The sequence below is a fragment of the Coloeus monedula genome (genome assembly GCF_965178545.1).
Source record: "Coloeus monedula genome assembly, chromosome: 4".
In the NCBI taxonomy this organism is placed as follows: domain Eukaryota; kingdom Metazoa; phylum Chordata; class Aves; order Passeriformes; family Corvidae; genus Coloeus; species Coloeus monedula.
Genome location: NC_138784.1, coordinates 33,966,559 through 33,990,499, shown reverse-complemented (window position 1 = coordinate 33,990,499; position 23,941 = coordinate 33,966,559). Strand labels below are relative to the sequence as shown.

Genomic DNA, 23,941 nt, shown 5'->3' with positions numbered 1-23,941 from the left:
CTATAAACTAGTCTTTTACCCTTCATTTAGTTCTTTTGATTTAAGGGAGGCAGTTCTAACATTGATGCTTGTGTATTATTTTCTGTAGAGGAAAGCTGGTCATCTTTCATAAGAAACTACATACTAAACAAGTTTACAGAACGTAGCATATTCAAACATGAAGAGCCAAAGTCTTCACTTTTTAGGTTAATTTACTTGATTAAATGTTTGTGTTTTTTGTAAGATGGAACATTTTCAATAATGTCTTCTTTATTTGCAGTGTGGACTCCAATTGCAGTGACTGTGTTTCTAGTAGCTGTTGCAACACTGTGTAAAGAACAAGGAATAACAGTGGTGGGGATATGCTGTGTGTATGAAGTATTTATTGCTCAAGGGGTAAGCTGTTGAAAAATGAAGTGAATTTCTGTTATGAGACATTAAGTACTTTAAAGCATCGTATTTCAGCAGTGATCTTTCTCAGTTCAGGTTAGCTCAATAGTTCTGTTACATTTTTCAGATTTTTTTGAGTCAGTTCATGTTTGACATAAATGGTTCATGGTGAGGGACTCAAATGACATCCAGGCTGTCCTTTACATGCCATACAGAGATGTTAGCAAATATACTCAGTAAGGACTTGACAGGTCTTAATGGAAGCCTACAGTTTTGGTTCACTGAGATTTGCAAATCCTAACATGTTAACAGTCTCGATTAAAGTATGAAGTGTATAAAGGTGAGGGATTATTTGGTTTTAATCCCTGTAGTAAAAGTAGAGAATATATCATATACAAATGCATTTCATCATTTTCTATTGAGTAACCAGACATTTTGGAGTAGTTCTATTTGAATAAGTAATATGCTTAAGAAATTTGTTGTTCTAAGAATACCGTTCTCTGATAGATTTCATTTTAAGCATTGATAAGCCTTTAAATTTATAGTGACTTTTCCTTAAAGAAACTAGATGTTCCTGCAATTAAATAATTCTTAGGTTTTTAATAATCAAAATAAATGCAATTAAAAATGTATCATTGCATATTTTAAGAAAATTTTCAAGTTATTATTCCTTAATTACTTGCAGGAATATTTTGCAAAAAATGCACCAATAAAAGCCAAAAGATTGTCTATCCTGGGGATACATAATCAAGGCCAAAATAACAAAATCACATAGATGTCTTTGTAACTATTGCCTTTGCAGTTCTAGTGAATAAACATAGAATTTTCAAGCTGCATTTTTAAGGAAATCACCAGTACGTGACTTGCTTTCAGCCCACTCTTCCTTTCTTTTAGTAACTTTTTGATCTGATCTTCAATTTCATTAAAGTTTAACAAGATTGTGTGAGTCAATTGAGTAGAAAAGATAAAATGCAAACTGAGGCTTCTTCTGAAAGCACAGGTGTCACATGAACTTAGAGTTTTACCGGTCCTCAAAAACCTTTCCGTTTCTGTAGTTTAGCTAACCAGTGTATGCGAACCAATAAATCATCACCAGCAGAAGTGATGAAGACAAAGGGAAAGAGGTACAGAAAAGAAATTAGGTTATGTAATGGGAAACTGCACGATCATGATGTTCATGAGGCAAGGACTAATGACTTACTGCAGTAGAGGCATAAAATAGAAAGCCAGGGCTAATCAGGAAGCAAATAGTATTTCTATCATTCGTAAGGAATTTTGTTTATAGGGCAAGTTTTCAGAGGGGCTGATAATTCTGAAAATAGTGATTTTTCTTCTTGAAAGTTTATTTCATGGCTATGATTCATTTGTTCAAGTCTCTGAAGGTGGTAGAGTTTTTTGATCTGTCAGTGCAAAATAGACAGCTACAGGCATACAGGTTCAACTGTGATAGTGTTAGCAAGAAAACCTGAATAGTTTATTAGGATGGAGACCTTATTTTGGGGACTTGTCATGAAAGCACTAAGTAGCTGAACTAAGTAACTGTTGGGAGCAGACGTTTAGAGAAAGCCAAGGAAAAAAAGAACTAGGTAGCTGTTTATCTAAGGGGAGTAATGAGTACTCTGATGATAAACAATTTTTTAATTTGCAGTACACCTTGCCAGCATTGTTGGACACAGCTGTACAGATTCTTCGAGGGAAGGGCAGTATTCCTTTCTCTATGCTCCAAACACTGTTGAAGCTCATAGTCCTAATGTTCAGTACGTTGCTGCTTGTAGTTGTCAGAGTCCAGATTATCCAGTCTCAGCTTCCAGTGTTTACAAGGTAATAGTAAAGTGTTTCTTATTAACAATTGTTTATAAATAAGATGTGGCTTAATGAAGTCGAATGAAATGGCCAAAAATATATGGATTTAAGTGTTACTCACTTATTTTAATATCGGTATTCAGTGTCTGTAGAATATTGCATTTTTTGTGAAATTGCTATATGATACTATTCCAGCAAGTGTTGACTAAAATGTCCAAAATACTGAGGTGTCTGAGCAGACAGCCATTTAAAAAAAATTGCAGTTGATAGTTCATCTTAGTAATTCAGAAATTAAATGTCTTATTGCTTAAGTATTTTTTATTGTCTCTGTATTTGAACCTTAGCTGAACACTCCCAACCTCTTAAGTTTTTTCCTCTTCTACAAACAGAATATATTTTGTATTTTAGGTATGTACTATGTGGAAAACATGGTTGTCTTCAGATAGACTACTTGAAGATAAGTGTATATGAATGACATCAGAACTGACAAACTAATTTATCTTAAGTTTGAGCAATGTAGAAATACGAGAATCTAAAACTGTCCCTGAAAAAATGAGACAAACTACTGGAACTATTACAAACATGAGCAAGGACCACTTTAGGTCCCAGCTTTAGGTGTAAATCATTCTGTTTCTTCCAACTTAATGTTGATTATATCCCAAAACAGTTTCATAAACATGGAGGAGGCTCTGTGCCTCTCTACAATGTGCCATTGTGCATGGTTTCACACCTGACAAATGCAGGAGGATTAGGCTATTTTACATGTCTGTAAGTAGTAGTTCTAGCTATGACTCTAAAGTTAGCCACAAAGGGAATCAAGACCATATCTTTCTTCATTAAAAGCTCCTTTTTCTCCTTTCTTTTGCTTTAGGTTTGACAACCCAGCTGCTGTTAGTCCATCCCCAGCAAGACAGCTGACTTTCAACTACCTCCTTCCTGTAAATGCTTGGCTTCTTCTCAATCCCTCAGAATTATGCTGTGACTGGACAATGGGAACTATTCCTCTTGTGGAGTCTTTGTTAGATGTTAGAAATGTTGCCACCCTTACCTTCTTTTGCTTTCTGGGATCTTTGATGGTCTTCAGTCTCCGATACCCTGGGGATTCCTCCAAGACAGTATTGATGGTATGAATGATGCATTGGTTTTGTCCTTTTGTTAAGAGTAAGTGGCCCAGGTTGGTCACATGTGTAATCTACTGTGACCTAGAGAGCATCTCTATGTGCATCTAGACCTATGTGCATCTCCTTTTGGGCTAAAATGAACACATAAGGGGAAAATTGTCTAGCAACAAAACCGCTAAATTGCAATTCAGTATGTGATTCTGTCAGAGATGAGGATAAATATGCCCCTTGTTATGTATTTGCAAACTGTATTGCAGCCTTTCTCAGATATTCAGAGCTCAACTGGCAAATGGGGGCTTTCAGTAGAATTTAAATGTGTTTCAAGGACCAGAATGCATTTTCATCCTGCAAGCTGTCTACCTCATTTAAATGTCAGTAGTCATGATGTGTATTTAGCAAGAGACTTGATTTTCTTTCTCATAGGTATGAAAGAAAGGACATATTTTTGCATTTAGGAATAGGGTTTCCACTTTTTCTATTGTTTTGTTTTTCTTCTGTAAGTTGTTATCATATTGTAATGAAAAACTAATTTTGTCAAACTGTAAGATCAGTTCCTGTCTGTCTATTCACTATTATATATTATCTCAAAACTGAGATGGATTAACAGGGAAGAATATTTTGGAAGAAATTGAAAGGATCAAAGGAGATAGTATTTTTGAAAAATAAAACAGTCATCAATTATTGATTCCATTGCAGATTTTTGCAAGGTTAATGGTAACCTGATACCATACTTTTTACTAATTCAGTGGTGCAATTATGTGTACAACAAACCTGCATGCATTTATCTTAGTCTGCTTCAGAAATAATGGAATTTTTTTCGTATGTTAATCAGCCAACAAAAGTTTCAGATGGGTGGGAATATTTATGCATAACCTAAGGTGTAAGTAGTTCTTTGCTAAGCAGCTGACAAATTTTGATTCACTTCTAAAAGACCTAGCATTATAGTTCTGACTCATATGGGTTTTCTTGTCTTGTCACTGGAGCAAGGCAATATATTTCACTAGAAAATCAGTGAAAATGATATCTAGTATTGCTGATGAAATCTCTTGTCCTGAGTTTGGAAACTGTGTATGAAGAGAAGAACTTTAGATAGCTTATTAATATGATAAATATGCAAGGTGACATGCTTGGAAAATAAGTTTCACAGCACTTCGAATATGCAAAGGAGTAGTTTGATTTTCCTCCTTATATAAGCTGAGGCATAAGTTTTTCTCCAGTGCACTGTTAGCAGTAGAAATGTGTGTGGGGAGTGGTTCACTTTTTTTATAGGTCAGCTCTTGAATTTTAAGGCTGTTTATTTCCCTGCCTTTATGTGTATTCCCTACCTGGTGAAGCTTACATAGGAAAGGGTTAGTAGGCTTGTCAGCATGCGTTGGTGTTAGTTAGTTTTTGTTTGACAGTGGTATTTTTACATGTGTTTTTATTATTCCAAGTGCCTTTTATAGGAAGGATTTTCTGAGATCATTCACTCCAGCATGCAAGCCTCAATGTCACCTGACAGTATAATCCTGGTTTAATGCAAGTTGTTTTCCTTCAATCTGTACCTATGTTGTATACGTAACTTTCAATATGATGCTGATTTTCTTCCGACTTAATATCGAAGTGCCTGGAAGCTAATTTCTTAGGAAATGGGAGTGTAATATTTTATATTAAATATTAATTGTTATGTACTACAAAATGAAACAATATGGTAGGCCAAAGCCTATTGCTGCATTCCAGTAAGCCATTAATATCCTCAAGTAATCAATGTATTCTGTATATTGTGAGGCTCAGTTGTGTTTTTGTCTTCGTAGAGCTAAATGAAGTGCTGTGGATCAGCAGCTGAGCTGTGTTAATGATCCATGTGCATATTCTTGAAATATCCTTGAAATATGCAAGAAAATCTTAGTTGAAGTTTTAAATCAGTGTTGTATTTTTATGTGTGTAATCCTAGGTTGATTTTCAAACTGGATTATTTTACAGTTTTAGCATGGAAGAGGCAGTTAATGTCATGCTTAAATCTAGACAGCCAGTTGTACTGAAAGTTTCTAGAAAATTCCTCTTTCTTCAAAGAAACATTCCATTTCTGTAGGTTTGCTTTTGTGGGCTTTTTATTTTTTGTAACTTGGAGGCCAGATATTTTGAAATAATTATTCATGTCTTTTCTGGAACCAGAGATTGGAAAGCCACTATTTAACAATCACCCAGGACTTAAGGCAAATGGTCATGTCCACTTTCTTTGCAGCAGATGGATTTCTTTGCCTTTTAATAAACACAGTTCTTGATAAGAAGTCTGTCCCTGACCTAAGAACGGCAATTGTGTGGTTCTTAAGTTCATTGTCATTTCAGATACTTTGGGGTACTCTTAGCGCTCTGTCCAAACACTGATGTTTATTCAGTGACCGATTCTGATTTTTGTTATTCACATTTTTTACAGAAACCCAAACCAGATTCTATTGTACTGTAAAAATAGCTGCTTTATGCCTCAAATAAGGTGATACAAATTTTTAATTATTAGATAATGTCCAAGGTTCTTACACTTTGTTTCTTTATCTGGACCTCTTACTAAAACATTGTTTTGAATTTAATTAATCCTTTGATCCTATTGATTTGTCCTCTTTCTGTAGTACAGAAATGCAAACAGACTTGCAAGCCCTTAAGTAAGGAATAGAGTCATTTGCAGGTTACTACTTGCCATATTCAGAGCAGTCTCAATGTAAAACAGATCTGAGTATTTAAAAAAAAAATAAGGCAAGACCAAATATCTACTATGTATGTCTGGTTTTATGGGATTGTTTTTGTAATTTGTAAATTGTTTCTTGGATACAATTTATCACTGCCTAATCTTGATTACTAATGTTACTTGTATTTCTTTTCTAGGCACTCTGCTTAATAGTGTTACCATTCATTCCTGCGTCAAACCTGTTTTTTCCTGTTGGATTCGTAGTAGCAGAACGAGTGTTGTATGTTCCTAGCATGGGATTCTGCATTTTAGTAGCACATGGATGGAAGAAATTATCAACTAAAAGGTAAATAAATTCATACTGATAAAAACCCCTAACAGGAAAGCTTGCATAACCATAAATATGGTTATCTTCTATGAAAATAAGAGATGAGTGTAAGTCAGACTGGTTTAATTTTATTCAGAGTTGATTACTGACTGAAATTTATACAATGGATGTGTGTCAGCAAATAAAAGTTTCTGAAAATTTAATCAGTAACAGATTAAATTTTCAGAAATGACATACTACAAATGGGTATCAGAGCCATTCAGTATTTGTTAAACTAAAAAATTCTTTGGTTAACAATTTCACCTTAAAAACTCTGCTCTAAAAGCATGTTTTGAACACACTTTTGTTTTGTGATATCTTCTACATTGATCTGGACATGCCTCCCACTGATGTGGATGCTTTACCCTTCTTAGCCCAGTGGCATCCTGATGCCAGTTCAGACAAATGGGAAGGCAGCAATTTGCAGTCTATGTTGTCTGCTATTGTTAGAGATGAGGCCCTGCAGTAAAATTTACGCTAACTGGTGCTGCTGAAGCTGACAGCATCTGGATAATGAGAAATTAGTGATACCTTGTGGGAGTATGGAGAAAAAATTCTCACAAATCCCACTACGAGGCAATAAAAATAGAAGTGATGTGGAAGAAAGCAAGGAACCAGGAGAGGATGGCTGGGGAGAAAAATTAGGCACATAGTGTCATTTACTACAAAAATATTGGAAACCAGCTCTCTAAAATGAGAAAGAGAAGGCTCCTTGCTTTAGAAATATGTGGAAAGAAAAAACTTTCATATAAGCCTGATAGGCATAAAGATTACTGTATATGCCAGTTCTTACTGATTACTTTTGATAGTGTCTTAGAATTACTCTCTTAATTTTACAGTTCCACTTCTTTAGTATTTTAAAATCCAAGAATAGTAGTCAAAAGATGCATTTTTTATCTTAGAAGTGGGGAGGGGAAAAACCTTTCAGTTTTTAGTAAACCCCTGTGAAGTAGGTAGCAGAGTGAACAACTGTTCCGTGAGTCAAGTGTAAGAAATAGCTGTTAATGGTGAACACCTGTATGTCCACTCAAGAATGAGATTTTTTTAGAAACAAAATTACATTCATAATTGTAGGAAAGCTATAGAATGTTTGACATCTTTTTATAATTGAATTAGAATTCAGAAACCAAATGATCACCATTTTAGAGTGTATGTTTTATATCTGTCCTGTTTAAACTCCAGAAAAATAAACTGCACAAAATGAAGATTATTCCTGACAAGCTTGTCACAGAGTGTGATATTTGCCACAGTTTGCTCTAAAAACAAAGTTGCTGAAAAGACACTAAACCTTTCTCCTATTTAGATATTACAGTAGCACTAGGATTACATCTGCTTGTGGAAGATGGGGTAGTCTGCACAGACCTCTCCATTTGGGTGTGTTCTACAGTGTGGGAAAGATTGATGATGTGTGCAGTAAAGAATATGTGTGGAATTTTCTGGTATGAAACAAAAGTACGAGGTGATATTTAAGTTGCCTTTTGCATTTTGTAACATTTTGTGTAGTGTTTTGGAGAACCTCACTTTTGGCATCATATATTGTCTTAAATTACAGATAAGTCTTAAGAGAAGTATAATTTTTGTATACATTGTATACAAATTCTATTATGTGAATGGGCTTGTTCTTATTAAGGGAGTTGCATAGTCATAACAACAAAATCAGGTAAAAAACAAAATTAGTTTGAACATTATTTCCTTTCAAACTCTGGAGTGTGCTAGTCACAAATGTGGTCCTTTGTTTGCCTTTTAGCATATGAGATACTTATTCTAATAAAAATTAGAATTCTTGGTGTGCTTACAACAAGTCTTTGTTTGTTTTATTTAATAGCGTGCTAAGAAAAATTTCTTGGGTTTGTTTGGCTGCGGTGCTATTCACTCATGCCTTAAAAACACTGCACAGAAACTGGGATTGGGAGTCGGAGTACACTTTGTTTATGTCTGCTTTAAAGGTACTGTATTCTGTTTGGAAAGGATAATGGGAAGTTCCTGTTGCTGTTCTTAAAAAGCTGCAGGGGAACATGATAAAAATGGACAAAAATTATGCTTGTTTTGGCACATTAATTTCTATATTGACAATATTGGCATCTAATTAGTTACTTCTGGGAATGCTTTAAAAGCAGTGTGATGCACACATAGAAATTCATGTGCACAAAATAGATGATAATTCTTCTTGTGTCAAAGCAGTTGAATTTATTCTCTTGTCTGGATGAAAGCAGGATATGTTTCAGTACAAAAATCTACAAAAAGTTTGATGCATAGGATAATTTCTTCTAAGTTCATATGGCATGATAAGACAGTTTGCAAAATATCCCATAACAGTTACATTGAATTTTAAGATGTTTGTTATTTCTATGGGTAAATAACTAAAGCAGATTGATGTCGCACAACAAGGTCAATGTAATCATTCTGTATGTAGTGACTTTTTATTCTTTACGTATAGAAGCTTGATGAAATCTGTCATTTGCTGTACATTTTTATGTCTTAAGATATTGTTAAGAGAAAGTCAATTGTTAAGTAATTTCAGCTTAATAACCTATGCTTTTGTATCTTTTTCTGGTTTTAGGTAAATAAGAACAATGCAAAACTATGGAACAATGTGGGGCATGCGTTAGAAAATGAAAAAAATTTTGAAAGAGCCCTGCAGTTTTTCATACAGGCCACACAAGTGCAACCAGGTAAAGCTTTGACTAGTTGCCATCTCTGCACTCCTGGTAGTTCAGTATACTTAGCTTACTTAACAGCTTCTCAATGGACTGTTTTGCTTCAACTGAGCATCAGTGTCATACAGTAAGTTAATTGATCCAGGGTTTTTGGAAATAAACTAAAAAAGTCCTCCAGAAAAGGCTTCTATCTCTAAAAAGCTGCAAATAGTTTTAAAACTATTCCTTGCATGACATTCTTTATGAATTAACTTAAACTGTGATTTCTTATGGAGTATAAATATTACTTCATTTTTTTTGTTGAAAACTAAGGAAGTGTGTAAGAAAATCAAAAAATCTAGATAATATCAAAATGCACATTTAATCCATTTTACATATTGTTGCAAAAGAAGTTCTAGGTAGTACTGGACAGCCTTTCCTTTTAGAAGATTAATAAATAACCTTCAATTTATGTGCCTCTATTATAGCAAGAAACTAAAGATAGATACATGGAAGTATGATAGGACCTCAAACTTTTTACGGTTTCCCACGTAATTTTATAGTCCCTCTTTAGTTCATGGTTAAATTATTAGCTTCGTAATTAAGATGAAAAATGATAGAATTACTTTGTTCTTTTGGTGATGGGGATGTTCTATCAGAGTACCTGTACTTCATGCTACTCTGAATGCAGAGGTGTTTAATTTCATGGTACTCAGTGCATGGAAATAATTTCAATTTCATTCTTTTCTTTATTAAGATGATATTGGTGCCCACATGAATGTAGGAAGAACTTACAAGAACCTAAACAAAACTAAAGAAGCTGAAGAATCATATATGATTGCTAAATCATTGATGCCACAGGTAATTAGTAACTTTATTTTACCTACCACCGCAGGACAGAATCTATATTCAAGATGCATTTTTTGTATTTTTCCTGTAGCTCTGTGTGGCTGTATAATTTAAAGTTTGTCAGTGTTCTTTTAAAACCTGTCTATGAACAAAATAGGCTGTATACAATAATGGCTGTTAAAAATATGCTGACTTAGAACTCTGCTACAACTGTTTTAATTTACTTTTTATACTTCTGTGTTGTGTTTTGGGTTTTTTTTATGGAATTGAGGGTATAAAAGAAAGCAGCAGCCAAAACCTACAGTTTCTAGTCACAGTTGGTTTATTTTCACTTACAGCTAATACATTGATGGTGACTGAGTTTCTGAGCCCTTCAGAGAAGGCTTAAATGCAACATTGGAGGTTGGAGAAGATAGCCACAGCAGCAACAAAAAAATCCTTGCCTGAACATGCTTTTAACATGTGCTTTGTTACCTTTCCCATTCATTAAGTTATATTTATACCTAGGAAATTTTACTTGTTCAAGCTCTTTAGAGAAAAAGAGAGTAGTATGTTGGAGAATGTATGAAGGTAATAAAAGCTGTGGTTAAAATGAGACTGGCAACAAAAATAAATGAGCAGCCCTTTGAGTAGAAGCATGGCTTCAAAAGTTTGTATTGTGAAACAGTATGAAGATTGTAAATGGATAAAGTATAAATATTACAGCAGTTGCAATGTCATAGCATTTTCATCTTTCCTGACTACTTTTCATTTGCTATATCAGTTGGCAAATCATTGGCTTACGTTAGGCTGAAGGGTAATAAAAAAGGAATGAAAATGTATGACAGAATGTCAGTTTAGGCTTTAGGAAATACTTTTGTCTGAATGGAGAAAGTTTTTCAAGGTCTGGTTGGTTTCCAGTAGCTATCTAGATAAGCCCAATTAAGTAGTAGCAGAGCTTAATTAAGTAGTATCTTAAATATTGTACAAGTTACCTATGTTTTCATAGAAATAAAGAATAAAAAATATCCTGTTTATTTTTGGATATGATTTTTCTGGAAAAGAATTACTGTTCTTTGTCATTATCAAGAGCCTGCACACTAATGTCCAGTAGTACCTTAAACAAATCGGGCCAGAGTGAAAAGGAGTTCTGTACTGGTCATCTCTCATATTTTTGCTCATCTGTGTTTGGTACATGTATTCTCTTTGACAGATTATTCCAGGGAAAAAGTATGCAGCAAGAGTTGCTCCTAACCATCTAAATGTTTATATCAATCTCGCGAACTTAATTCGAGCAAACGAATCTCGCCTTGAAGAAGCGGATCAGTTATATCGACAAGCAATTAGTATGAGGCCAGATTTCAAGCAGGCTTACATCAGCAGGTATGTTTTCTAATTTTAGAGATACATATTCTTGAATAAACATTTTTGTGCTTGCAGTACTCTGAACAGTATTTAGTTCATACAGTTCAATTAGCTGCTGAAATGGTTTCATTTCCAAGTGAGAAGATGAAGATTTGGAACAATAATCAATTATTCATTACAAGTCCTGTTCTTTTAAATTCCTGCTTCAAATGGCATATCTCCATGTAGGTTCTGTATTCAAACATTGTATAGAAAGACACTTCCATTAGATTTCTTTATGAATCTCTAACTCAAATTTCTAATCTCTTAGTTTAGTCTTGATCTGAAAAGCTTTTGGTTAGTGAGAGTCATGGAGCTTTCTTTAAACTTTTTTGTTAAAGATGGTCCAGAAAATGCAAGTCTTAATTTAGTTGACATTAATTGCATTTTAGTTGAGCAATGTAGATGTGGGTATTGAGGCATCTGTCCAGTGTTTTGTTTGTTGTAATTCCCACTGGGACTTAGGGAGGTTCAAAGATGCCTGAACTATAGCTGTTGCAGTGTAATTATAGAGCCAAGTCAGGAACCCTTGTTAACTTCTTTTTTTGTTCTTGTCCTACTTATGCATTTGTTGTATACAGATTTTTGAGAGCTGAAAGCTTTATGTAAAAGAGGGTCTTGTATTATTTTGTGCTTAAAACTAACAAAATTTAAAAAAAACCCACTGTTAGATGACATCTACTGTCTGTAGGAAGGCAAACTTTCAAAAAACCTGTCAATTATTTTCATATGGGTAACAATAAAAGTTGAAGGTTAAATCTGGTTCTTCAACAGGGGAGAATTACTTCTAAAAATGAACAAACCTCTGAAAGCTAAGGAAGCTTACCTTAGAGCCCTAGAACTAGACAGAACCAATGCAGACCTGTGGTACAACTTGGCAATTGTTTACATTGAACTGAAAGATCCAACAGAAGCCCTGAAAAATTTCAACCGAGCACTAGAACTCAACCCAACACATAAACTGGCGTTATTCAACTCAGCACTACTAATGCAGGAATCTGGTATGTTTATTGTCCCTTTTATACATATTGCGTATTTGCATTTATAGGATCCATACTATTTAATTATTTTTTTATTAACTGTTTTGTTTTTGGAAAGGACATAGCATCGTCAAAAAATAAACTGTTTATTTATTATAGCTTTGTAATTTGTAGTGTATGGAATTTGTGCAAAGTGTATGTACAACCTTAGCTGATCAGCATCTTTAATACAAGTGCTATTTTATAATATAGTATCTTACACATATAAAGAATAGTGTTACACAAACATCTTCAAAACTATGCCTATATGATCTTTAAAGATAATATTTAGTAAAATATGTGTAATACCTGATTTGCATTTATAGTGATTGATTTAATTTTTGACTCAAAAATCCAGCTTAAGTCTCTGGTCTTAAATCAAGCTCTAGAAATATGAATGTTTTCATAGGTTCCTCTGTCATGCTGCTAATTAGGATGAATTCAGTTGGATTTTCATGAGGGTTTTTTTTTCATACGTATAGCTATGTAGGTAAGGGTGAGCCCTTAGTGAATTAAGGCTGTTGGAAAGAGTATTTGGCAAGTGAACTGCTAAGATTTGTTTCTCTTTTGTTGAGATGGTAAACTGCCCCTAAGAAAGATAAAACAGTTGATTGAAGCTGAAGACACTTGATAATTTTCTATCTCTTCTCACATTGTAAGTTAGTAGTTCAAGACGTGCTCTGTTCCTTGTCTGTAGAAGTACAAGCAGCTTCAAACAAGCAGAAACATTAACTATTTAGTATTCAGTTCTTCTTGCTGGACAGTGCAACACTGTTTCAGGGGGTGAAAGAGGGCAGATGAAAGCAGCTCCCCTATCCTTCAGTAAGTCTGTGTCCGGAATTTGTTACTAAAATATGTTCACTATTATTCAGAAAAATATCACAGATCACAAGCTCATATAGATAATCCTGGTATTGGCAGATAAAATTGTTTTGCTAAATCTTTTTTAAACTTTGATGCAAATTAAAATATGGGGATTACAGCTTTTATTGTTTTGGTGTTCGACGATATCTTAGTCTGGCTACAGTACAAGTTACCTATCTCTGTTGAAACTTTTTCAGTCCATCTAAATGATATCTAAAATGAGATCTTCCACTCAAAGTTTCCCTCTGTAAGAGCTGGTTTGTCAGAGCTGACGTCTTCTCTGGATTCCATTTGCTCAACTGTGCATGATAATAACTACTTTTAAGCTTGTAGAGACATCTTTTGTATCTGTTGTACAAAACCTGAATATCATTCAGTAGCTAATAGAGTAATGCTGACTCTGGCAACAAGTCAACTGTATGTAGTTTCATTCTATAAAGAAAATAAATATCATTGACTTTTGCTGTTACACAGCTATGATAAAAAGTAGCATTTTAAACCCTTTCCCTTTTACATTTGCATTTTAATTTGTATAAAGATTAGCATTTTAAAAATCCTTCAGAATAAATACTTCAGGAAATACCTCGAGAATTAAATGCATTTTCTGTCATTTAGGTGATGCTCGACTTAGACCTGAAGCTAAACAAAGACTACTGCATTATGTGAAAGAAGAACCACAGGATTCAAATGGGTACTTCAATTTGGGTATGCTAGCAATGGATGACAAAAAAGACATGGAAGCAGAGGCATGGATGAAGAAGGCCATAAGGTTACAGCCAAACTTCCGAAGTGCTTTGTTCAATTTGGCCCTGCTTTATTCTCAGACAGGAAAAGAATTGATGGCTTTGCCCGTCTTGGAAGACCTACTGAGATACTACCCTGATCATACCAAAGGTCTAATTTTGAAAGGAGATATCCTTATGAACCAAAAGAAGGATATTGTTGGAGCAAAAATGTGTTTTGAAAAAATTTTGGAACTGGATCCCAACAATGTACAAGGAAAACATAATCTTTGTGTGGTTTATTTTGAAGAAAGAGATTTAATAAAGGCAGAAAAATGTCTGGTTGAAACACTAGCACTGGCACCTCATGAAGAGTATATTCAGCGTCATCTAAACATAGTTAGAAGTAAAATTGCATCACTCAGTGCTATGGAACAGTCATCACTTCCATCAGATGGGAATGCAGCTACAGAAGCAAAAAAAAGTTCATTTCAGAATTTGAAAGAAGCAAAAAGTGAGAAGACAACCACCCAATCAACAGCTGATAACAAGAAAGAGCGCTCAAAAAATAAGAAACCAACAGAGAAAAGCAGTGTGGACAAAGAGACTCCCAAAAAATCTACAAAAGAAATCAAAGACATTGAGAAAAAAAGAGTTGCTGCATTGAAAAGACTAGAAGAAATTGAACGTATATTAAATGGTGAATAGTCTTTACCATGTCACAAAAGAATAAGGGGAGAATACTATTTTTAGTTATTGTTTAATTTGTGAGCCAACTGGAAAGTGTTCTCAGTGCTTTGAAAATAGAAATAATGTTGACTGCATATCACTTATCAAGCAGCAAAAGGCATTACAATGCTGTATGTGAGAAAACCACAACTTTTAAATATGATGGAGGGATGGGTGGGAACTGAAGGATAAAAGGTTGAGAAAAATCTTCCGTGCAGAATCCTAAATAGTGAGAAAGTAGCACTCATAAAAATCGTTGGCAGTCAGGGATATTAATGCTACTTTCAAAGACTCAGTGGAAAAACTGAATGGTGAATTACTGGGATAAGCCAGACACTGTTTCTTTCCCCCAGCAAATCTGTTTGTATTGTCATTATCTACATTTCAGTTTACACATCAGCTGAAATTTTTCTAGACCTCTGCTATACAAGAAAAACAGTTTGTATTTGCATTATTTGTTTCCAGAACTTAACAAAGTCATCAAAATGCCACTGGACGTAGTATAGGGGGATGCAACTACACGCTAAAATTTTCAGTTGCATTCTAAATATGGAATGATGCTAACTTTTAGATGTTCTTTACTTACAATGCTAATGGTTTGTACTCTTTTACCTGGTAAGAAATCTTACAGTGCTCTTAAGATCTTTAGACTCTGCTTTTTATTTTTAAGGAAATGTGTGGGGTTTCTTCAACTGTCAATCATCTGATTGTTCTTAAAAATTGTATTAAAAAGGGTGGTTTTGTCACTTCCTCCCCAGTTCATTGAATGCTGAGAAATGCACTTTGGTACAGTAACCAGTATGCTATGCAGTAGTCTTTGTTGACTTTATGTCAACGGCTGTGGATTGACTCCTTGGTGTAGTGAATTCTTCCTTGTTTATAGCAATCTGGTTTTACTATTTCTGTCATTGAAACAGTATTTCTATTCTCATTACTTTTTACAACACTAATATAAGCAATGTTTGCTCAAGGCAGTGCGATAATAATTAAGCCACTGAATTTAGTCGTGTTTAACACAAGGCAATGTAGGTAGTATCCTTTCAAATACTAAGTTCTGTTGTTTTGATACTTTGTCTTGGGTGTGTGGTTTTTATTAAATATTTATTTTGACTACTAAAATATTCCCATTTACACTTTTTCACTAATGCATCATTTTAATTTCTTACAGGAAATGAAAATCTTTGCAATTTCAGTATTGCTTTTATCCTTGTGCAATGCATATATTTTTGTTTAAATATGCTACCAGTTACCTAAACCTGATTTTTTCCTTAATTCTGAGAAAGAAAAGAAGTGTAAGAGCTGGGTTCAGTCATAATTTTCACTGATCATTAAATCTCTTACTCTTCATGTTTTGTCTTATTTCATTATGTGGAAGTATTCCTTAACAGCTCTGCCATTCAAACTTAGTCCTTTCCATACCTGCTCAACTTGCTGTCTTAGGCAGTAATCCAGCTGTAAGATGTAATAATTATCTCTGTGGGAGAGATCTTAAATAGGTAATGGGCTTCCTTGCACAGACCTTTTCTTTATTATGTTTCATTCTTAATGTTAGCACAACAATTGCTTACATGGTAATAACTTGGTGGGGGGAAAGTGTGTTTTAGAAAGCATGATTTACAAGCAGCTGACAGAACAAGTATGTGGTGTGCAGCTATTCTTCATAGAAAAAATATTTAAGTGCTACTTGCAGAGAAGTGCTCGCAGGAATCTGTTGACCACACCTTGAAAATCACTTGTCTGTCAATAACTCAGATACTTGTACCTAAAATAGCTGGTATGTTGTCTTTTATAGAAACTTTAACTTGCATATTAAGTCTTCCTCCAAACCTTTGCTTTACAAAAGGATTAACCATTGTTCTGGGCAAGATGAAGGAACATTCATTTGAAAGTGGCAGGAACTAAGTAGTATGAAAAGGTACTTTCTGATAGAGAAGGTCAGGATTCTCCTCTCTTCTGTATGAAGAGCTCTTTAATTGCCATTGCCACACCATTTTTATTTGGTCTGTAAATTGAAGAGGCGAGTAAAGGCGCAGTCTCGATCTCTGCATCTGAGCCTCTGTCATGTCTTATCTTGACCGTCCAAGCAGCTCTTCACGGACTACCAAGAACTGTTAGATTTATTGATGCTAAGAAGTGCCATCTGGTTTAACTAAAATCATCAGACAAATGTAAACTGAAGGTTTCTGGATGTCTTTCAGTCTGTTCTATTCCCCTTTTGTCTCTCTTAAAGAAAATGTAGTAAAAAACAAGTGTTTTGACTAACAAGTTCTATTTATCCTGTTAGGATGTGTCAGCCATTTTAAAATTAACCTTTAACAAGAAAAATGGTTTAGTAAATGGAAGTGACATAACATGTGAAAAATTATCAAAATAGCATTTGTGTATAGGAAAACTATCAAAAAGAGAATAATTTTGGTTTTGTCTGCTTGCAGGTAGAACAAAATAATTGACAGGTATTTTCCCACTTCCAGTTCAACTTATCTTTTCTCTTCTTCCTGCCATCGTCATGTGCAAAACACATTAATATCCCCTTTCAGAATTCCCTAATTTCACTAACATGCAAGAACTAGGAATTTCTAAGAGTGGGACAGGCATACTAAAATAATTTTTAGCCCTCTACTCATACAGTGCAATTGCTGTGATTGCTGAAAAAATGGAACAGATGTGTTATATCATCTTTGCATCCATACACAAAATTTTTTCCAGCTTACACATACAGCTGCAGAGTAAGCATTTTAAGTATGACAGGTATTTGTGCATGTGATTTCAGTACAGTCTCATGCATTTGTCAGATTGTTCTTCGGATCTTTTGCAGGGGAGTATATGCATAGAGAGACTCATAAACATACAGATTAATTGGATATGCATGTATATAGTTGGAACACTTGGATACCTAGAGGTAGTGCAGTTGCAGAGGGACAACATGTGCAATTGTAGACTAACCTTAGAATATACAATCTTTTTGTCTGTTTTGCACAGAAACCTAGGATTTAATTGCAAGTATTCTTTATTTTCAAAGTATTCTTTGCATTATAACCAGTTAAAAACATGATCAGTCATATCTCATTTCTTTTTTTGTCTGTTGTTTCTTACCAGCTGGCAGTGAAGTAATCTAGTATTGTGAAGGTTAGGAAAATTTTCCTACAAGTAGGCATGTATGTAGAAAATGTTGGAAATTGGAGTGGAAAGGATTAAGTGGGACAGAAATCCCTTTCAGGGTGCAGTGCAGTTTGTACCTTGATTAGTGAACACTGAAAGTCAAGCTAGAGTGAACATACAGGAAGATTGCTGTGAAGGGAGGGCCTGGGAATAGGCAACCTCATGTTTATTGGCACCTCAGAGCAAAGCACTGTCCTGTGAGAAATACCAATATTCTGGGAGAGGAGTAAGCACTCAATAAGCAACAACTCCTGAAACATTATGGCACTGTGCATGTAGGTTGTCCAGCACATCTCAGCAGCTTTCTCTTTCTCACAGCTGTTGGGCAATCCAAGCCCAGGGGGCATTGAGGGCGGCTCTTCAAGCAGCTACCACTTTGTTGTCAGAGGAGGCTTTTGCACAACCCAGCTGTGCCTTGTAGTTCACATACCTTTTTCAGGGTCATGGACCTTTGGGCTGAAAATGCAGGCATCTGTCCCTGAAGCTTCTAATGGAAACTCTATGAAGATCAAAGCAGTTCCAGGAAGTTTTTCAGCCATCCCAGTCTCTTGCAAACTTTGCATTGCACGGAAGCTCCAGGAAGGGTCCCAGTTTTGAGTGTACATGTCTGAGCTTTTCCTTGCAAATTCTATAAATCACTTCTGCCTGACACAATGTCTGGAACTGCAGCAGAACCTGCTGCTCCAGGAAAGTCCTGCCATGTAACCAAAACTATGCTTCAACTTTGAGCCTAAGAATCCTGCTTTGCTTAGAAACATTGAGAATGGAAAGGCTGTAAGATACCTTCCATCCATCCTTTGCCTCACTTTCTCTGTGCAGTGTTTCACCTACAGCAAGAACCTGTCCTCCAGACCTCCAACATAGCTTATGAGAACATAACACATTCCTTCTTGAAATCAACATAGTTTAATATGTTACATATATTACACTGCTACTTTTTGTTTTAAATAATCTTAGATTATGACATTATCTTAGAATATGATATTATTTTTATAGCACTGAGTGAATGGTAGTGTAGTTAATATTCTTAGAAAAACTTAAAAAACTGCTTTCTACGGTCTATTGCCTGTCTACAAACTAGTGGTTCTGCATGTGGGATGTGTGGCCCTTGCAAACAGCCAGAAGAAATCACATACACATATCAGTGAACAAAAGGCAACAATGACAAAACCAAACCAAAACAGGAAAAGAAAAAAACAACCAAACAAATCAGAGAACTTTATGCATAATTATCCTGGTTTGGGAACAAAATAATAAACTATATAATTTTCCTGGGCTAGGAAATCATCCCAGAAAAACACATTTAACCTTCTCTCCACAGTCATAATTTAAAAGATTGCTGGAAAAAGAATTGGGCTTCATGAATACCATCTACTGTGAACTAAGGAATTCTGATTAGAATAAAATATTAGTATGTTATTACTCCAGCATAATACAAACAACTGTTAGCTGCTACATCTTTACTGGTGTCAGAAAGAGGCTACCAAAAAAAAAAAGCAAGTAAAAAAATCCTTGTTCACCTTGTGTCTTCACCAGTGCTTACAGAACTGTAAATGTCTTTTGCTAAATATCCATACAGAGACACTATGTTTACAGCAAATTTAGGGGTTATTTGCTTGCATGGGTGAGCTCAGTCTTTTGTGGTTACGGACAGAAACAAAGAAATGAAAAGCTTGGCTTGGTGGGGTGTTGCATGCAAGACTACACCTTGGCATTGTGGAAAAATGTATATATACTTACCAAAATTTTAGTTACTGATATATCACTGTAGCAGGCAAGTTGGTGTATTTGATACAGTTTTTTAGGGCGATCTAACATACAAGATTTATATGAGGCTATAAATAATGTGTCTCTTCTACACTGTAACTGTAGTGAATGTGAAGCTTTGAAGGACTCCACATAGAGTAGAAGAGAGCATTGGAATAAAGCACGTTCAGATACCCTACGCCTGTTTAGCATATATGTTTGTTCCTTACATGTAGTTATCAGGGTATTGTCTTTTTAAATAGGCATGGAAAGGTATTTTTAATTATATGAGTATTCATCTGCACACAATGAGAGTAGGTGGAGGAGGAAAATACAACAATTACAGGATGTCTTACCAAAAGCAGAAGTCATAAATCTTGATTTTTAAAATACCGTCTAGAACATGCACTCACCTTGATTTCATTTGCAGTTGTTAACCCAGCCCTACACTTCAGTTGTACGTGAGCATCATTTGAGCACGATCTGTAGCGCCAGCTCCCCAGTACTGAGAGCTGGAAGGAGATCATGACAACGGGAGCTGACAGAATGGGGGATTAGTTATCACTCCTCAGCCTCAAGCTGAATAATCAAGGTTTGCTTGTTTGTTTGGGTGCACTGCTCGTTTCATCTGCAGGAATATCAGACATTATAGATGATTATCTCAGTTTGCAAGATACAGTGATTTCTCTGTTGATAAAAGAAGCTTAAAGGGAGTTTCTGAACACCCTTTCTACCCCTTGGACAGATTTTAAACAGATCTGGAATGCTGGGTTTCCTTCAACTCCATGCATGTACATTTATCAATTTTCCAGTATAAACAGCTGCAGACAAATAAATAGAATGGAAAGGTATGTGAAAGCTTAAATCTCATGAAACTCAAATACTGGGCAAAACCGTAAAAGAAGCTGCATTCTGTACTACTACTTTAGTTAGTTTTCATGAAGTTACAGTATGATCTGTAATGCTGACTCTTATTTGTATAAGTCACACTGTATTTCTACCCTTACTTGGGTGAATATAGTCAAAGTTTTAGTACAAATATTTAGGTTTAAATTTACCTTTCCAGGGATAATCCTTCAGATTAGGACCTAATTTGCATGTTCAGGAAAAGCAAAAATAAGAAACAGAATTAAGTTTTGGAACTTTTTTCCCTCTGATCAATATACATGAAAAATTATATATTTGACCAAAACCCAGATGTATTGCATAAGGATAAAAGCACCACTGAAATTACAAAGATGCATGAAGATTTTTCAAAGATGTTCCAGTAATCCTCAGTGGTTTATCTTATACTAAACTGTATCTTTCTTTCCATTCACTTCCTTTATATTTTGATTATTTTTACTGACTGTAAGACCTTTTCCCCTAAATAACAGCTTTTTTAAAAAATTTGAGTATAAAATTGACTGATGATCTTTCATCTTACGAACACAAAACATACTGTGACTGTAGAAAAAGAGTAAATCACATAAAACAGAAAGCAACTGAAATGCAAGAAAGCGAGTAGGGAGGTTTATTTTAAAAATTAATAACAAAATAGCAAACACTGTTATCTTACATTGTTTTGTGTCTGGGTGTCCTAAGAGCCTTCTGGCTTATGAGGAAATAAAGCAAACTTTTAACTCATCAATTACTGACAATCTCAACTTCAGAGTCTAAAAGCCATGTCATATGGCTGTTTTTACTACTATGCTGTTCCTTCTTCAGCTCTAGATAAACTTACATAAAGGGATTGGGGGTGAGACTGAATTTCAGTAGCACAGTCTCTGTATTATTTTTTAATATCTTTAGGTTCTCTTTCCTTTGTTCTCTTGTCTTTGTTTCTGTGGCAGTGATACTTTCTCACACTGCCAGTGTTCCAGGACAGAGGGCTGGAAAGAGGAGCTAACTGAAGGATTAAAGTCTTTATATGTAACTGATAAGCATCTTCAGTGTTCTGCTCTTTGCTTTTGATTAAATACATGTGGATAAGGTATATATGTATATAAATTGCATAAGTAAGTCTTTGCTAAAAAAGTGGAGCACAGTTATTTCAACATTCACTATGAAAAGTGCTCATTTTGCTTTATTATTCAAAATTTTGGAACAGCAATGCAGAAAAATGCCTATGGGGACCGATGACCAAGTAACTGCTGCAGGTTGAGAGGCAGCTGCATAAGTCACACAAATGATCAGCTAAGAGTAGAGACTTACATAAATAAATCAGTATAGTTGTATAATACATAGAGCATAACACCGTATGACTGATTTTTGCTGTTGTGTATCGTGATTGGATTTCTTTTACTCATGATCTGGCAGGGTGTTGAGAAGGTGGGAGTTTTCTGCTTCCAGGGACTACAGCTGTTCAAACTGTTGTTATCTGCTGTTCATTTTCACTTCAGAGGTGAAGGCTGCTATCTTTGTCTTGACCTCTTGGTAAGTATCTCATTAAAACGTGAAGCAGAGGGTTCGTTCAACAGGCTAAAGTAGAACACGATTTCCGGAAGGTCGTGATTGTATCAATCTACAGATAGGACAAAATTAGCTAGAATTGTTCTGTATTTCTGTCCTGCATGCAGCTATTTACAGAATGTTTTCTGCCTAGTCCTGGTAGCAATTCTGGTGTACCTTAGGCCAGCAACTACAAATCTTAAGGAACAATCCAACTCATGTTCTCCATGTGACAGGATAAATTGCAGTGCTCTAAATAACACCACTGGAAGATGTGGCCTCTGACCTGAGAAGCTTATCATCATGGAAGAATGTGATGATCTAAACTAGGAAATAAATAAAAATGGCATTTTTATTATATATTTGGGACTAGCAAAATAGTATCTAGGGTTTTACAAAGCTGCTTAATTCCACTGAAATATGACAGTCATGATATTGTTTGGTAACCTTCCTCCAAGCCTGCGATTTTCTTAAGAATTTACTGCTTTTCTGCAGCTGCATAATTAAAGAAAAAATTCTAATTTGCTTTTAAATGTTACTGTCAAATCCCATATCAAAATTTTTTAGTTTTAATTCAACATAGATCCTGAAGCACATGTACATAGATTTGCACCAATAGAGAAACTGCTGTGAAGACCATGTTTGGAATATTGTAGGTACAACATGACTGGAAAGGCTTGAGTGGAATACTAAAAAATAAAAAAGATTTTTTACCACAGGTACCACGAGTGAGTCAAGACATGTTTACTCCACAGATTACTGGATGTTTGAGTATACACTAGATCAGTATCACTTCCAACTTGCTTTACGCTTTTTCTAAGCATTCACTTTCAGATACTGAAAGATTGATTGCACAGACTGTGATTTCATTTGGTGTGGCTGCTCTGAGAAGGGATTCTGCAGTGTACCCAAGGGGGCCAGGGGCTGTAGCATATGATGTGCGAAGAGAGGCTGAAGCAGCTGGTTCATTTTTGCCTGAAGAGACGGGACTAGAGGGGCTTCTTACTGCCATCTTCAACTCTGGGAAGGTATTTGCACAGAAACAAATAATGCAAAAGGTAATGAACACAACCTGCAGCAAGGGAAGTTCTAAATAAATGCAAGAAAATAATTGTCCACAGCATTCCCATATGCAGGTGATCCTACTGTTCAGAGGTTCATCACCCACTTGGCATAGTGCCTGCTTCAAGCTCTTCAGAAGTCACAGCCTGGTGAGGACAGGACTGTACTGGCCAACCACTTCAGCAGAGCCAGAGTGAGACATTTTTTTATGACAGGTGCCACTGGGGCTAACTCCAGGCAGATGTGTTAGAATTCAAAAATGTTCAGAAAAGGATAACAGCATCTAAATTAATGCAGAGATATCACAAAGTTACTTATGCAAGGATTTTCCAGGGAAGAATCACAGAACTTACAGTAAAGGTGAACAGGAAGTGACATTTCTTTATTTCTCTTAACATCAGGCTGAATGACTTAAGTGGATGAAAAATTTGTTGTTAAAAATAATATCTTCACAGAACACATAATTAAATTTTGTTGTTCATTGCAAGGTGTTAGGGTTGCTGAGGTATAAAAGATCACAAGAAGCAAATAGCTACATTCATGAAAGTGGAGATCTGTGAAATGCCATGCAACTTTTGATTTAGGAAGGTATTTGTGTGCAGACTCCCAAAACCTCATAGGACATACCAAGAGAAGAATCTACCATGCACGGTTCCAAAACTTGTTTCTAAACTCTTTCCTAACCATTTGGCAGTAGAAACAGTCAGAGACTCCATAGCAAGCTAAATGGACTTTTGGTCTGACCCATGCCATAAAAAATATTATTCTTAACTTTAAAACCATTAGAGAAAAAAAGTAGAAAGGTTTTGCTTGGAGTAACTTAGAATAAATAATTATCTATTGTAACCCAGCTTTGACTATATAAATGTAAATGAAGATCTTGTCAGTAATGTTTTTGGACAGAGGAATGTGTGGGGAACTTCAGCTTTGCAGATACAGACTGGGGAAAAATGTCAAGGATATGGTAAGACCTGGGTATTTGTATGCATACTGACCAGCCAGTATTTAGTTAGACAGGTT

At 35.3% G+C, this 23,941-nt stretch overlaps 1 protein-coding gene across 1 annotated transcript in view; it reads left to right on the top strand.

Annotated features, from left to right (window-relative positions):
- TMTC3 (transmembrane O-mannosyltransferase targeting cadherins 3) overlaps positions 1 to 22,476 on the top strand; it is a 38,816-nt gene extending 16,340 nt beyond the window's left edge. The window contains exons 6-15 of the mRNA XM_082280895.1: positions 260 to 375; positions 2,018 to 2,190; positions 3,044 to 3,296; positions 6,153 to 6,301; positions 8,148 to 8,268; positions 8,883 to 8,994; positions 9,716 to 9,819; positions 11,000 to 11,169; positions 11,965 to 12,191; positions 13,689 to 22,476. Of these exons, the coding sequence (XP_082137021.1) occupies positions 260 to 375; positions 2,018 to 2,190; positions 3,044 to 3,296; positions 6,153 to 6,301; positions 8,148 to 8,268; positions 8,883 to 8,994; positions 9,716 to 9,819; positions 11,000 to 11,169; positions 11,965 to 12,191; positions 13,689 to 14,503 (2,240 nt within the window). The 3' untranslated portion in view covers positions 14,504 to 22,476. The remainder of the gene's footprint in view (positions 1 to 259; positions 376 to 2,017; positions 2,191 to 3,043; positions 3,297 to 6,152; positions 6,302 to 8,147; positions 8,269 to 8,882; positions 8,995 to 9,715; positions 9,820 to 10,999; positions 11,170 to 11,964; positions 12,192 to 13,688) is intronic.
- Positions 22,477 to 23,941: the final 1,465 nt, after the last annotated feature.